This window comes from Stenella coeruleoalba (assembly GCF_951394435.1).
Source record: "Stenella coeruleoalba genome assembly, chromosome: 19".
Lineage (NCBI taxonomy): Eukaryota > Metazoa > Chordata > Mammalia > Artiodactyla > Delphinidae > Stenella > Stenella coeruleoalba.
In genome coordinates this window covers 15029395-15046871 of record NC_137165.1, presented here as the reverse complement: position 1 = coordinate 15046871, position 17477 = coordinate 15029395, and the positions used below count along the sequence as shown (strand labels likewise).

Sequence of the window (17477 nt, the reverse complement as noted above, 5' to 3'; positions counted from 1 at the left end):
AATCCCATTCCTCTCTCTGCCCCTTAAGAAAAGACTATGGGTTTCTTAGGCTATAATTGTAACAATTAATGAATGTAAACCGGTCCTCTTCCTTTTTCACCATCCCTTCCCTAACAGTTCAATCCAAAAGCCATTAAGTGGGGCTGAGCAAGGTAAAGCTGTCATGACCCAGAGCTGGGTGTCACTAAAACACAGTGAAGAGCATCGTGAAGGAGCAGCCCAAATGAATGTGAGGGGTAATCCATGCAGAAAGGAGGTCCATGCAGGATATCTGAGCCCAAGTGGTGGAGGGGGAGGCATCTGTGCAGTGGATGGTGATGGTGACTGCCCACCAAGGGATGTCAGCTTGAGCACGGTGAGAAGGGCATTTGTACAGGGACAGTCCCAGCATAAGGTGTCAGAACCTGAATGGGGTAAAAGGCTATGTAGGGCTTCCCTGGTGGCGCAGTGGTTGAGAGTCCGCCTGCCGACGTAGGGAACACGGGTTTGTGCCCCGGTCCGGGAGGATCCCATATGCCGTGGAGTGGCTGGGCCCGTGAGCCATGGCCCCTGAGCCTGTGCGTCCGGAGCCTGTGCTCCGCAACGGGAGAGGCCACAACAGTGAGAGGCCCACATACCGAAAAAAAAAAAGGGGAGGGGGGCTGTGTAGACGGCAGTGACAGCAGCAATGGAATATTGCTTACCTTCAGGGATATTGATCAAAAGTAAATATATTTGTTATAATGGGAGCCAGGTTTCTCACTGCCCTAGAAGGAGTTATAAACATGAAGAGAGAAAATGAGAATGAACTTTGTAGTGTTGGTTTGGAACTGGAGTTACTGGTATAAACTCATAGTTTTCAAGATTGAGAAATAATAATAGATGAAAATGTGTGTTTTTGTGCACACATGTGAGAAGACGGGATCAGTGACACTCCAATGAGCATACCTGGCATCTAGATCTCAGTTTCTAAATATATTCTTCACTAAAAGAAACCAGGACTTCTTGGAGAAATGGCTGTGGCAGAGAAAGTACAAGATGATACTGTAACATCTTACTCCAGAAGGTAAGGAAGTGAGTGTTCCAGGAATGATGGGGACATGTCAAAGGATACCGGAGCCAGCTTGAAAGGATTCTCACTGGCTAAATATGAAACCATTTGAGCATCAAAATGAATAATAATTGATTATAATCCATTGAATAAAATAAGAATCCGTAAAAAATGAAAGTTAGATGAGGAACAACAGTGTATTTGCACAGTCTCAGAGTAAACCCCCTACAAAATATTAATTACAAAAACAAAAGGAATTTTACTTGGTGGAAAGTCTGGCAGATACCACCTTAATGAAGTGATTCAAGTTAATATCACTAGTATGGGGACAAAAATTGAATCATACTCAACCTGATAGAATGTGCTGAGAACACAACATCATTCCTGTGATATTTCTGCCAAAAATGTATATTAGCTTGAATCTAATCATGAGTCAAGTATCAAATCAAATTGAGAGAAACTCTACAGAGTAACTAGCTTGTAATATTCAAGTGTCAAGTTCATGAAACAAGGAAAGTCTGGAAAACTGTTGCAGACTGAGGGAGACAAAAGAGACATGAACGTGTGGTTCTAGACTGGAACCTTTTGGTAAAAGGACATAATTGAATGGTGTCTGAGATTAGATGACAGTAATGTATCAATGTTACTTTCCTGATTTTGATGGTCCTATTGTGGTTATGTAGGAGATGTCCTTGTTTGTTGGAAACACATCCTTCATGATTTTCTTTTTTGAATTTAGCATCTGTATTTTGGCTTCTATGGATGATGTTTTTTTTTAGTTAAGACATTTTTTTAATCGATTTACAATGTTGTGTTGATTTCTGCTGTACAGCAAAGTGACTCAGTTATATATACATTCTTTTTTTTTTAATTATTTATTTTTGGCTGTGTTGGGTCTTCACTGCTGCATGCGGGCTTTCTCTAGTTGCGGCGGGCGGGGGATACTCTTCGTTGCCGTGCGCAGGCTTCTCATTGTGGTGGCTTCTTCTGTTGCGGAGCACGGGCTCTAGGCTTGTGGGCTTCAGTAGTTGTGGCTCACGGGCTTATTTGTTCTGCAGCATGTGAGATCTTCCCAGACCAGGGCTCGAACCTGTGTCCCCTGTATTGGCAGGCGGATTCTTAACCACTGCGCCACCAGGGAAGTCCCTACATTATTTTTTTTTTAATATTTTCCATTATGGTTTATCCCAAGAGATTGGATATCGTTCCCTGTGCTATACAGTAGGACCTTGCTGTTTGTCTATTCTAAATGTAATAGTTTGCATCTACTAACCCCAAACTCCCAGTCCATCCTTCCCCCTCTCCCCTCCCCCTTGGCAACCACAAGTCTGTTCTCTGTGTCTGTGAGTCTGTTTCTGTTTTGTAGATATGTTCATTTGTGCCATATTTTAGATTCCACATGTAAGTGATATCATATGGTATTTGTCTTTCTGACTTATTTCACTTAGTATGATGATCTCTGGCTGCATCTGTGTTGCTGCAAATGGCATTATTTTTTATGGCTTAGTACTATTCCATTGTATATATGTACCACACTTCTTTATCCATTCATCTGTCGATGGACATTTGGCTATTTGTAAATAGTGCTGCTATGAACATAGGGGTGCATGTATCTTTTCTAATTATAGTTTTGTCCAGATATATATGCCCAGGAGTGGGATTGCTGGATCATATGGAGTGGGATTGCTGGATCATATGGTAGTTCTAGTTTTAGTTTTCTGAGGAACCTCCATACTGTTTTCCATAGTGGCTGCACCAACTTACATTCCCATCAACAGTGTAGGAGGGTTCCCTTTTCTCTACACCCACTCCAGCATTTATTTGTAGACTTTTTAATGATGGCCATTCTGACCAGTGTGAAGTGGTACTTCATTGTAGTTTTGATTTGCATTTCTCTAATAATTAGTGATGTTGAGCACCTTTTCATGTGCCTAGGGCCATCTGGAGAAATGTCTGTTTAGGTCTTCTGCTGATTTTTCAATTGGGTTGTTTGTTTTGTTGTTTAGTTGTATGAGCTGTTTATATATTTTGGAGATTAAGCCCTTGTCATCGCATCATTTGCAAATGTTTTCTCCCATTCTGTAGGTTGTCTTTCCGTTTTGTTTATGGTTTCCTTTGCTGTGCAAAAGCTTGTAAGTTTGATTAGGTTCCATTTGCTTATTTTTGTTTTTATTTCTATTGCCTTGGGAGACTGACCTAAGAAAACATTGGCATGATTTATGTCATAGAATGTTTTGCCTATGCTCTCTTTAAGAGTTTTATATGGGTGATGATTTTAAAGAAAGACATGCAAGTAATGTTTGGCCTGCAATCAGAAAACCTAGGTATAAGGCCTGTTCTAGAACTTTCCGGCTGTGTGAACCTGGGCAAATCAACTGACCTCTCTGAGCCTCAGGTTCCTTATCTGCAGAATGGGGGAAGTAACACTGTCACCCATGTCACCCAGAGTTCTGATGATCAAATGAGATGATCTATGTGAAAGCACATTATAAACTGAAGCTCTGCACAAATTGCAAAAATTGTAGTAATTTATTTAGCTTTACTGAAATTTAATATCTCTAACTCTAGGTACTTTTTTTTTTTTTTTTTTTTTTTTTTTGCGGTATGCGGGCCTTTCACTGTTGTGGCCTCTCCCGTTGCAGAGCACAGTCATCCAGACGCGCAGGCTCAGCGGCCATGGCTCACGGGCCCAGCCGCTCCGCGGCATATGGGATCTTCCCAGACCGGGGCACAAACCCACGTCCCCTGCGTCGGCAGGCGGAATCCCAACCACTGCGCCACCAGGGAAGCCCTCTAGGTACTTTTGATGCTAAGTATTTGCAAATCACATCCAGTGATTTTATATTTATTTATTTGGTTCCGTTTGGTCTTAGTTGTGGCAGGCAGGCTCCTTTGTTGTGGCAGGCGGGCTCCTTAGTTGTGGCTCACCGGTGCCTTAGTTGTGACATGCGAACTCTTAGTTGTGGCATGCATGTGGGATCTAGTTCCCAGACCAGGGATCGAACCTGGGCCCTCTGCATTGGGAGCATGGAGTCTTAACCACTGTGCCACCAGGGAAGTCCCACATGCAGTGATGTTTTAAGGGATGTGTGAATGTTTTGACAATATACAGTTAAGATTTTTCTTTTAACCTTAAGAGTTTGGAAAGGTTTTTTTGGTTTTGTTCTGTTTTGTTTTTTAATGAGACAGAATCTATTCATCATGATGTTATGAGTTATTACAGTAATAGTTCACAACAAAAGGCATTTACTGATACCTTAAAATATAGTTTGGAACATTTATGACTAAACTGCATAAATGTATACATGGACATTTCATGCATCTTAAAGAGGGGACTCCTATTTTGTATAAATAAAACAGGTTTAATTCTGTCACTGAAGTTTAAAAATAAACACGTTTCATGTAAAAAATAATGTTTCATGGAAAATTTCATATTATCACTGTTGACAGGTGAATAGTGGAAGAAATTTATTCTTCTTAGCTCTAAATAATGTGGAAGAAGAAAGGAAAGGTGAGGAAAAAGAAATACCATTTATATAATTCAACTAACTGTATATAATCCACACTTTGAAGCACCTCATTGATATGTTCAACACACAAAGTATCCTGAAAATGTTTTTTGTAAATCAAATCATATTTTAAATGCCACTGGAGAAATAACTGCAAATTCTTATGTAAAGTCCCTAATTTTATCCTTTAAACTTTGCATTTTTCATGTATCAAGTTTTAAGATAAGGTACACTTACCATATTAGAGTTTGAGTAAGAATCAAATCATTTTTTTAAAAAAAAACAGATGTTCTTATTTATTTATGGAAATTTAGGTATTTTAGCATAGAGATGGGCTAGCTGCTCCTTCCTAAATATTTGTTGTTTGGACTGTCAGTGTTTACAAATTGTTAGAAATAAATTATCTACTATAATTGTAGTCTTCAGTTGTAGAACTGAAGGACTGAAATCATTTTTTCTGTATCCTAAATGATAAGGTTCTTCTTAGTTCAGCAGACATAAAACTTTCTTCTGATGACATGCCCCACCAATGCACACTGGTTCCAAATTAGATTTGGCCAGTGAAATAATCTCTTTTTGATAACTTAAGGGAAAAACTTGCATTGGTGGCAGAGCAATTTGGTGTGAATTTTATGATGTGTTGGTAAGAGAAATACAACCTGAAATTCCAATTGAAATATACTGTGAATTATTTCCAAAAAATAAAGACTTCTCCTGAAAAGATGATTTGTTTTGAAACACCTAATGTAGAAACAGTACTGAATGAATTATAACTGTATGTAACAAAAGGAAAGACATATTTAAGATTCCATCTTTTTCATTGTGGTAAATGCCTACTAAACAATTGAGAAGGGCATTATTTCATTCTAGGAGAGGAAATAAAACTTAAGCTCACCTTCCTTTAGAAACTTCCAGATCCCAAGAAAAGTAGAGAAATTAGCTAGGTTTGTTTCTGCCTCTAAATGTAGTTATCTGAACTTTAAAATATTGTCCTATCATTGAAATTTAGAGATAGTTAAGCAATGAGGGGAAAAGGTGATACTATAAAAAGTAAGAAAAAAAGATTTAGAGCTTTTAAAATAGTCCTTCCATGGAACTGAACGTGACAAATTTTAATAAATATCAGACTTATCTCTGATATTGAAGAAAAGAATTCAGAATGTTTCAAGTGGACCAGGAAAGGTTTCCACAGTGTAAGAATATTCCCTGTCTTAATGGGTTTCTTTCCATATTTGGATTTATAAATTTCAGTCTCTAACATACTTCTCAAGCAAGCATTTTCTAAGTTCCCCTTCCTAATTTAGAGCCTTTTGTGTAACTCTCCTTGCGTTTTTAAATAATGATGACTTTAAAGTATACAACTTCTGGGCTTCCCTGGTGGCGCAGTGGTTGAGAGTCCGCCTGCCGATGCAGGGGACACGGGTTCGTGCCTCAGTCCAGGAAGATCCCACATGCCGCGGAGTGGCTGGGCCCGTGAGCCATGGCCACTGAGCCTGCGCGTCCGGAGCCTGTGCTCCGCAACGGGAGAGGCCACAACAGTGAGAGGCCCACGTACCGCAAAAAAAAAAAAAAAAAAAGTATACAACTTCTTCCACTTAGCATAGGACTATTTTGCTTTTATTGCTTTATGGGGATGACAGGTTGTAGTATAGTCTCTCTGAGGAATCTGCTATTTCACTTCCCCATCCATCTCTGACAATAAAAGAAAAAAGGGAGGGTAGAAAATGCCTTCTGAATACTGCCTTATTTAATGATATCTTAAGCACCAGATGTTGATTTATGAGCAAAGAGACATGCTATGAAAGGAACCAGGTGTGGATTGTACCACTGGGTAGCTAAGCATTGTCTAAAATGTGTAAGAACAGCACAGTTAAGCCACTGCATTCCATGGTTTTAAGCTTTGCTTGACAGTGACCTCCAAATCAGTTATACAACAGATACAATGTATCAGGTCAGCCTTTCCTAATTATCAAAAGAATATGGTTCTAATTCTAGGAGAATAATCTCCCTTTTAAGGGGTCAGGGTGGGGTGGGTGAATTAAACGGAAATTCATACTTACACTTAAATATTGAGGTTGGTGGCACCAAATTAACAAGTTTCCTAAAAAGCAGGGACGATGAGAGAGTGACTCATCTCAAGAATAACTTTTTGCCTTAATTTGAGATTAATTATTTGGTTTGATTGTGATTGTTTGATTTTGGAGCTAATACATTGACTTTGGGTGTGTTGGGGTCTTTGCATCCATCTCTACATGGGGCAGCCAGGGCAATGAATTTAGGTTACAAGTCATATGCATTCCACACAACAAATGGAATAAGTTTTAAATGGGTTGCAAGTTTTTTGGAATAAAGATGAATTCTTTGGACTCCATTACATGTCAACATATAGGAACAACCTCAATCAACTGAACTGCCTCCATGCCTTTGCTTGTGTCTTGCCTATTTCTCAGGTATTTCTCACTAATAAAATCACAGAAAAAAAATTAACTTCAGTACTTAAATAACTTTACAATTCATTCCATTTTTAGTTTTTACTTTTATGTAAATGCTACATTAGATGTAAAAGGTCTTTAAAAGATTATTTTAAAGTCCATTTACCAACTCAAGTTTTCCTTAAAAAAAAATCCATGGTATAGTATTGATAAATAGGGGTCAAGTAAATGCAAACTATGCTGAGGAGAGATGTTGAATTTTTTCCTGTCTAGTGACATTTGAAAACTTTTCAAAACACCTGTATAACACCTGGCTTGACAAAACTTTGTTTGAAAAAGTGCTTTTTAAAAAATGATATCTTTGGAAAATGCATAAGTGTGTGTGGGATGGGGAGAATACATATCTGAATATATTTATAAAGCAAGTTCTTAAATTTGCAAAGCTGTTTACTACTGAATATGCTGCCACTTATATAACCTCTCTCCTTTCAGCATGCTAGAAAGCAAAGAGAAGACATGAGGTAGCAGGAAGGAATGAAAGAGTGAAGATAATGAAGGTAGGTCAGTGAAGAGTCATTTTTAAATCCCCCTCTCTTTTCCTCTAATATTTTGGGAAACTTCTCAGCAGCTAACATCTATGAGGAAAATATTCTGCTAGGAAAAGCAAAGAATCAGCAATAGAAGAATGTAGGGGGAATACAGGAAGATGGCCAGGGAATATTGTTGGGGAAAGGAAGCCAAGGGAGGAAGCTCTATAATTGGATTAAACTAGGCTTCTGCTATATAGATCTTTCTATAAGGTTAGGATTAAGTTAGATTTATATAGAGGACTGATGTGATATGGGGCCAGATCATTGAGTCCTTTTATCATTGACTAGGCTTTACTCCCTTTAAGATTTTGGTAAGGAAATCTCACACTACTAGGTAAAATTTGCTTCTCTACCTATGCATCTGAGAGTCCCAAGCCACTGAAGATCAAATATACTTGATCTGCATTAAGGGTTTTATGTGGCATGTAAGGTTATTCACTTAACTGACCCTTTTCCAATCAGGCTTACTTAGACTCAGTCTTGAAAATTATCTGGAGGGCTCAGTATCCTGGTAGCCAACCAGGAAGGGTCAAGGGGTTGGGAGGAGGTTCATTTAAGGCTAACCCAGATTCTCCAATTACTTTTGGGTTGAGGATGACCTTGGTTTAGGTCAGGGTACCAGAGCTCTACACTCTGTGAAAATTTGATTTATCCACTCTTCACAAAGCGAAGTAACCTTAATGGTTAAACTGAGTCATTTGAAGTAGAGCTTAAACCAGATAGTCAACTGAACACTGAAGATGCATTTATCAATATTCATCTTCAAAGTAGTGCATAGCCAAGCCACAGTGACTAATGAAATAGGCCAGATTTGCCTGTGGAACATTATCCTGAATGTTTAGCAGAGAGAGACAAGAAGATGGCAGTGAAGTGCAAGAAATACTAAAGCATGGCCCATAAAGGAAGATGTATGGGCTAAAGTTCATTGGAAAAGGAGTGGGTGGCAGAGTGTGTTGTAGTAATTATACCCTTCAAATAATAACATACATACAAATTTCAGTAGGTGGAATTTGTTAATGTAAGAAAAACTAGAGGAAATTCATAAAGTTTGTAATGGGCCCAAAGTATTAGAATGGAGATAGGGATACACTGGAACAACAGTATACACAAACACACATGCTCACATGTACACATTATTTTTCAGCTTAGCTTCTTACATCTTCCTCTCCTGACTCCAGAGCAGTACACAGGTTACAGGGTTCTAGTAGATTTCAGCTATAGTAGAATTCTATGCTACTCAGGAAATATATGGCTAGCAAGACAGTATCCCTGTTTTCTTCTAAATGGTTTATGCATTCATGAACAGTGAAACCTTTGGAAGCAAACGATGTTAAATACTGATGATCGTAACAAGGAATGATACAGGAGACTTTCACAGACTTGATCCTAAACCTAATCCTAACTGACGACATTGTGGTTTTCATCACCTCCATACACACCCTCCCACATCCAAAGCAGTCCACTTCAGCTGCATCACAGAGTCTAACATGATAACATGTCTGGGAGATTTCACAGAAATAAGTGGCTGGAGGCCATAAGAGTCTGGGCACCATAGTCTTTTGGGACTGTGTCTCTATGAAGAAGGCCCTTCCATCGGCAGGCTTAGCTGGCAGCTCATTGACTTAGAGGGGGAAGGCGAGGTGTGACTTGTCAGAACTGGAGGAAGAGCTTGTTGGGAAGCCATTTTCCTTTCATTGATGTTTTACACAGCGTTCAAGTGGATATCCCCACAGGGAATTTCTGTCGGTGTTTCTGGAGTGATACCTTTAATAAGACGCTGTTAGGAAGAAAACATGATGTTATAAATATTCTTATAATTTAACAGTTTAAAATTTTTTTCAATATTAATACAAAGGTTAAGTAGCATTTAAATGGCATTTAATAGTAAATTGGAATAGTCTTACTGACTTTCCTTAAGAAAGGAATCTGCAATTTATTTGTTCTCAAATATGGGTAAAAATGGCATATTCAGGAACTATATAAGCATCTGTAAACTAATTAAGAAAGTCATCATAACACTAATGGGAGAAATGATGGACCTTCAATAGAACCTCTGCTGGCCTGTAACATGCCTTTGATGGCCTGGGAAAGGGCATCCTTTTCTCTTGTCAGAGGAAGCTTCATGTGGCCCACAGGGCTTGGGAAGCAAAGTGAGCTCTGGATTCTGGCTTCCCCCACCTCAGCCATGCTCCTTGTGCCTGCATACATGCTACAGGCACAGTGCACAGTGCCATCAGCTACTGTAACAGCCAGGATGTTACTGATTTAATGAATTTACCTGTTAAGGAGCACTGGTTAGTTCATACAAGGGTGCAAATTATTACATAATTAAATTTTAAAAGATGTGCCCATTTAAATCATCATTCGTAAAGCAATCTCATGTTGATGTAGTACTTAGCACAGGGAAAAGGCTGAGAATTTTTACTTTAGAAACAGCTGAGGTACACAGAAGCTTTGGGACAGATCTGAAATATGCTTGGGCTTGGGTATGAAATATACAGCCTGCCTTGCAAAACTTAGCATCAGTGACACGAAGCAGCTCAGGGATGTGGGGAGCACTGCAGAAGCGTAGAAGAAAATCTTTGTTAAGTAAGTTGCTCAGTAAACTCTTTGATGCCAAAAGTCTGTACATATGGTGAGCAAGGCAAAATTGGATCTGAAAGCATATTTTGATTTATTGATTTTAGGTGAAGCTCTGCTACTTGTCCTTTTTATTTTGGATTGAAGAAGTATGTAGTCCCCTTCAGTTTTTTTTATTTCCTGGTTCTGGGGGTTGATTCTTCTTTAGGGAGCAGGGCCTATGGAATTTTAAAAGTTCCCATTCTCATAGGTAATGAAGTTCACAAAATTGTACATGTTGTGTTTCTAATGACCTTAATATTTCAAGAACTAAAATCTCACACTGGAAATCCATTTAAAAACGAGTTGCTGCAGTGCTCATCAACTACCTGGACATGTCAAGTCATAGAAAGCAAAATTTCACAATCCATCCTTTCCCACAGATGAATCTGTAACCCATAATTGATTAAGGAGAATTAGGCCTTGCTAATTGGGAACTGGACACATCACTGTAACTAGGGTAGAGGCAAGACCCACAGTAAACAACACTGTAAAGTAGAACATTTGGCTTTTGTGCCCTAGCCCCCACCTGCCCATTCTCCTGCCCTTCTGGCTGCTGATCTCCCCAAATGCCAGGTCCACCTTCGTCTTCCATATTTCAGCAGCATTCCAGTTGCCACGTTACTATCGCTCTCAAAATTTGCCAGTCCCTGGCCTTCTGCAAGGCAATCATCTAAGCAATGGATCACTGTTGCCATCTTCATGAATGCTTACTTATTAGGGACCATCTTCCCAGTGTCTTTGTGCAGGTTACTAGGGGCTTCTGGGGGCAGTGACCTAATCCAGTTGATGACTCCAACCTTGAGACTTCCAGGTTGCAGATGCACATGATAGCCTCCAAATTACAGGTGAGTAAGTGGTGGCTCACTCCACAAACTGTAGCCTTGTATATGGCTAGGGCCCAGAAGAGTTAAGAAATTTACTTATTTTCTTTTTAACCATACCAAAATTTTATATGAGTTCTCCCTCCCTCATAGATAGAATGTTCAAGACCATCAAGTCTGGTATTCACAAAAAATTTTAGTCCCTTGGGGTGCTTGGCAAAAACATGGCATGCTTTATTCTTATCAGAAATTAAGCATGCACATAGGCGTGTTAAGGCTTTTGAGAAATCCTGTAGTAAAGAGACCTATTTACCTTGCCTTAATCCAGCATTCTCCAAAATTATTTGACCACGTAACCTTTTTCCCCCAGCAGTAACACTTATTCATATCCCGTGGAACTACTACTACTCCTTAAAACATACTTTGGAAATGTTAATCCAATTCAATGAGCACATTTTAAAGATGAAGAAACTAAGGCCCAGAGCAGGTAAATGACTTGCCATAGTCTTTTCCCTCCTAGTCCCCCTTGACCAGCTATATCATGATGCTTCCTGGTAACCCACTGTTTCCCATCTGGTGGCCTATGACAAACATGGCCCTGCAATCGGCCTTACCTCTACTACTAATGGATCTGAGCTCTGTTAATTATACACCGTTGGGTGGCATTTCCTTGTGGCTAACGGGGAATTTGCAAGAAAGATGATCAAGACTTGAGGTACAGTCTGTGACCAAAGAATACTGAAATTTATTAACCTAACTAGAGTTCCCACCCCTGACCTTGGACTCTGGGTTTGAGTCAGCTGGGCCAGTGGACTATCATGACTGCCATAAAGGACAACCTGAAGGAGCAAGTACAATGACTCTTGTCTGAGCGTGTATTTCAGGCAACACCAGAGTCCAAGCCCCTTTGGGAGGAATGAGGTTGTGATAGGACTGTTTTGGGTGTAGAAAATTAGTAACTCCTGGCAGAGTTACTAATTCTGTTCACCTAGAATTCAGTTTTTCTGTTTGGAAAAAGAAGCAATCTCAGTTCTTAGAAAAGAGATGATGTTTAATGGCCTCACATTCTCTTGCTTCGTGTTTCTTGTGAAATGTTTTAGGAAGATGAGTATGATGATCTGATATTTAAGTTTTGCTTCTAAGAGTCCGTAGACTAGCCCACCTATGCTCTCAGGTCATTATAGAGCACAGGTCCCTCTAGCTCTCCCCCAAATACCACTCTTCACCTTTGAGCTTGTCTCCTACAAAAGCACCCACCCACAGACTTCTAAGTGGCCGCTCCTTCAGGCTCTACTGCCACAGTAACCTTACTATGGCAAGAAACACAACCAAACAAGTAATGACCCAAGCATTTTCGATTCTGGTAACATTGCTAGGAATCCTGGCAGCCTGAACACTAACTCTTGTCAGTACAGGATGAAAAGTGGCAACTCATCTCTCCCTAACCTCTAGAGCCAATTTCTACATTAGCAAACTATTAGTACCCTGAGGACACAAAAGAGAAGCTGCACCTAAACATGAAAGAGCATTGGACCAAAAACCAGAAGACTTGGATTCTGAGCCTCCCTGTACTGTGTATCCCTGGACAAGTCACTGAAATAAGGAAACTATGAGCAGCATTATTCCCAGACTCAGTATCTTTGTCTGCTAATGATACCTGCCCATCCACCTCACAAAGTATTTTGATAACAAAATAAAATAGTCTACATGAAGATGCTTTAAAATACATACAATCTTATACAAATTGTAAGATTCTGTTATTGAAATTTTTACAGCACATTATTCATTTACTGACATGAATCTTGCTAAAATGGCAACTTTTTTTTTCATTCCAGTGACTTGAACTAAAACTACGATATTGTTGCAACACCCTTATTTAGTGATTTTCAAAACAGCCCTTGTAGGGCTTCCCTGGTGGCGCGGTGGTTAAGAATCCGCCTGCCAATGCAGGGGATGTGGGTTCGAGCCCTGGTCCGGGAAGATCCCACATGCCGTGGAGCAACTAAGCCTGTGTGCCACAACTACTGAGCCTGCGCTCTGGAGGCCGCGAGCCACAACTACTGAAGCCTGTGCTCTAGAGCCTGTGCTCCGCAACAAGAGAAGCCAACGCAGCGGGAGGCCCACGCGCCACAACGAAGAGTAAGTAGCCCCCACTCACTGCAACTAGAGAGAGCCCCCGTGCAGCAACCAAGACCCAACGCAGCCAAATAAATAAATAAATTTTTTTAAAAAAAGCCCTTGTCACACTGCTGTTAGAAAATGACCACAGGCATTTTCCATCATAATCTCCACTTAAACCAAGTGGATTTAATTTAAATCCACTTAAATCAAATTTGCGTTATTGCTCCAGACACCACTGATCTGATGTGCATGCCCAATGCCATGCAGGAGGCAAAGCAGTTTTCTGATATGTTTAGAATGCTATACACCAAGCTGTGTGCTACGGTGCATCCACATGGCCAGCTCACTCTTTCGCCTTTGTACTTGTGGCTTATGGGAGATGCCTTAAGGTGATAGTGGCAGCTATTAGAGGCTACACGATGGTATAGTTATATAATTATATAAGACTAAGAGCCTCCTGGTGAATTCTTGTGGCGGACTTAACATCCTTTGAATAGAGCATAAGAAGAGAACCCTTTTCTCCCCAAACAGTTACCAATCTGAACACACACACACACACACACACACACACACACACACACACACACACACACACACACACACACACACACACACACACACACACACACACACACACACACACACACACACACACACACACACACACACACACACACACACACACACACACACACTAGCACATACCTCCTTAAGTGTCCCTGGAGTGATGATCAGCCGATAAGTTATATACATCGGGATGCAGATGAAAGATGACGTTCCTATGCAGTAACCCAGGATGATGCTCCACTGAGGATAATTATACTGAAAAAGTCGTAGCTGTGGTGGGCTCATCAAAAAACTGCAAATGATGAACTAAAACAGAAATTCCAAGAAACATTAAAAATTTTTCACGCTATCCACACAGAGACAGTCCATATACCACAAACACTGAACACTAAAGCTAAGACACTTTCATGAAATTGCCTAAGTGTGATATATCCTAGATTGAACTCTGACACAAAGAAGTCACTAATTTCTCTGCCTCAGCTGCCAACAATGAAGCGGTTAGGGGCTTATCTTGATTTTCCTCCCTACCCCCACCTCAGCCCCTACAGTGGGGATGCCAAGGCCTCAGAAGGTTATTTAGGGGGGTTACAGCGCCCCTTTCAGGGCAAAGGAGAAGAGACGCATCCATCAGGAGTGGTTCAGGCCCCGATTTGTGAGACAGTGGAGGAATAAACTGGGAGACCTCTCCATAGCTCCTGCCAGTCCTAGGGCTTCATATTTCTTTCTGCTTTGTTTTCATTTCCTCCTGCGTTTCTCTGTGGTGATTGTTTTTGGTAAGATGGAAGGTACCTAGGTCCAGGAGACGTAATAAGGTTCTCAAGACCTGGAGAAGACTCAGGCTCCTAGGTAAGTTCTCCTTCTCCCCTCTTTCCTTGCATTAACCCCAGGCTAAGAACTGGGATTTCAACAAGGATGGCTCTGCCGTGAGGCATCTTGATAATAAATGACTGCCTGCCACAGGCCCTTGTAATGAAAAGAATAATGGAAGGAAAAAGCAGCTCAATACACTTTTGATGTGAAAATTCAGTGAAGATTCCGACCAAGAAAAATTCCATGGTGTGCTCCCAGTACTCGGTTTATGAGTTTTCTTATTTCAGTTTGGTTTCCAGAGACAGCGTAAATACCAGTTTTTACCTAGTAACCGCTGTGCTGAAATCGTTATTGCTTTTGATTTAATTTTATCTTATTATTTCATAGTCATAAAGAAGACAGTAATGTAAATTATTTGTGGGCCTAAACATCTATTTATATCTTTTTTCTCTTTCTCTTCACATAATAAAATGGGAAATTGTTAAGCACACATTCATCTTCAGAACAGTGTTATCCTGAGTCCAGGAGGAAGCTTTCAAAACAAGAGCCCAGCCAATCGCAAACCTTTCTCTGGACAGACTCTCCTCAGCCCCAGACCCGGCTACTGAGAAAGGTAATTTTGAAACAGGGAAAGGTGGGGTCTGGTTAGGAGCCATCCCTGCTGTAACTCGTCTCATCTTGATGTCAGGTGTGTGAAACCTAATGCAGTTCAGGGAGGCCTCAAGCTCTCACTGTGGCCACTAAGTATTGCTCCAGACACCCCCTCGCACATCCCCACCTCCTCTTGCTCATATACGATATTTTTCTTTTTTATAACTTGGCTTCAGTGAAAAAGAATATTTTTAGTAAGCTACTCGTTGTTTACCTAAAGCAGCTTTAAAAAGCCCAAAGCAGGGGATCTGTTAAGTAAACCCAGAAGTGGAAGACAGATTTGCCTCCGCTTAACTGGGCCCTGGAGCACTTACCTTTAGAGGAAGTGAGTAGAGTGAACTTCACAGGAATTATGTCATGTCCCTGAACCCAGATCTGTACCTGGGTTTTGCTGGGCACGGAAACTCATTGGCTGTACACCAAGAGTTCACCCAGTTTGCCAGACAAGCACAGAAATGAAAATACTAAAAGCCTGGGGCCAGGACTAGGGTAAGGCATATGAGATATTCACCTTGGGCACAACATTTAAGAGGATGTCAGAATTTCAGTAATCAAGAAATAATAATAATATAATATTTTAGTGCAATACTTTAAAAAGACAAGCTCTGACAGGGCCAGATTAGGGCAAGGTGAGTGAAGTGAGACATGCAAGTATATGGTTGGATCCCGTATTTATTTAAAACATTGGTATTTTGTTCATCAGGGATTTTTTTTGCATTAATTTTGATTTTTAAAAACTACTGCATAAAAATAGTATTTATCGGGACTTCCCTGGTAGTCCAGTGGTTAAGACTCCATGCTTCCACTGCAGGGAGCAAGGGTTCGATCCCTGGTTGGGGAACTAAGATCCCACAAGCTGCGCGATGCAGCCAAAAAAAAAAAGCAGTATTTATCTTGACTACTGAGTTTTTTGGTACCCCTGGAAATTTTACGTCCAGGATGAGTGCCTTGCTTGCCTTTCCTAAGTCTCAGCCCTGAACATCATTCCCTCCCTGTGTGGAGAATATGAAAGTAGACAAACAAACAAACATGGCTTCTTCCCTCAGGGAACTAATCCAATATCTCTCCTTCCTTTGAAAAACAAATGAAAAGATTTAAGTAGATTATCAAGAAGCACTGGTAACAATATTATAACCCATTTATGTCAGGACTTCTGCTTCTACTACTGGCAGAATAGTGATCCAGACCAACCCTCTCACTGAAAACAACTAAAATTTCTGGATTTAAAAATACATTGTTTTAAATTTACCAAAAAAGCAACAGCAAGCTGACAAGGTAATAAGGAACTACCAGGCCAAGATCTAGAGGAACACTGGAGCCCACAACACACACCAGAGCCCCCAGGCCCTGAGAGTATCTGCTACTTGGGGCAAAGGTTGGCTTTGGTTCTGGAAACCTCCAGGGTCCAGGGGAATGGAAGTCAAGGAGGGATTCTGGGGTAGAGAGAGACACGTGCAGCATTATGGAGGCAAGAATGAGCACGCTGTCCATCTTATAGGTTAACATCGAGATGTGCAGGTACAGAAAAGCACAAAAAATAAAGAACCACCCCGAGGGCTTCCCTGGTGGCGCAGTGGTTGAGAGTCCGCCTGCTGATGCAGGGGACACGGGTTCGTGCCCCGGTCTGGGAAGATCCCACATGCCGCGGAGCAGCTGGGCCTGTGAGCCATGGCCGCTGAGCCTGCACGTCCGGAGCCTGTGCTCCGCAACGGGAGAGACCACAACAGTGAGAGGCCCGCGTACCACAAAAAAAAAAAAAAAAGAACTACCCCGAGAAAGTCAAAATAGAATGCAAAAAGGGTTGTTTTGAAAGAAGGGGAAGGCACAGATGCATACATGTCCTATGATGAAATGGATGGTCCAGATATCCTAATAAGCAGGAGCTGGACTGAAGGAACAGTCTCTGGCTCTAAAAGACCAAAAAGCTCCCCCCACCCCAAATCAAGTTACAGATAAATGAAAGAACTGAGAGTAATCCCTGCTGATGTGCACGGAGTCACTTTACCCCAGGCTACCTCAGAGTGCACTTGGGATGTTAGCATGGTGCTTATCCATCTTTGGGCAAACATCTCCTTCAGACGGGTACCAGGAGGGATGTGGGGGCACACGCAGCAAGGCTGGAGTCAGCACTGAACACGTCCTGGCAAACAGGCAACCCTTGGAGCTGAGCTCTCTCATTCTACAATGAATGGATTCTACTTTTGACTCAGATCTACACCTGAGAAGCCTGGTGGGGGGTGGGGGTGGTCTTTAAGAAAATGAATACAGAATTACTAGGACCCTTGTTAGGTCCTTCATGAGCAGCACAGTAAATACTTCCCCGG

At 41.0% G+C, this 17477-nt stretch overlaps 1 protein-coding gene across 1 annotated transcript in view; it reads right to left on the bottom strand.

Moving 5' to 3' along the window:
- Positions 1 to 8291: 8291 nt before the first annotated feature.
- SLC6A4 (solute carrier family 6 member 4) overlaps positions 8292 to 17477 on the bottom strand; it is a gene marked incomplete at its 5' end in the record, with an annotated part of 37370 nt that continues 28184 nt past the window's right edge. Inside the window, 2 exons of the mRNA XM_079904501.1 lie at positions 8292 to 9338; positions 13831 to 13998. Of these exons, the coding sequence (XP_079760627.1) occupies positions 9264 to 9338; positions 13831 to 13998 (243 nt within the window). The 3' untranslated portion in view covers positions 8292 to 9263. The remainder of the gene's footprint in view (positions 9339 to 13830; positions 13999 to 17477) is intronic.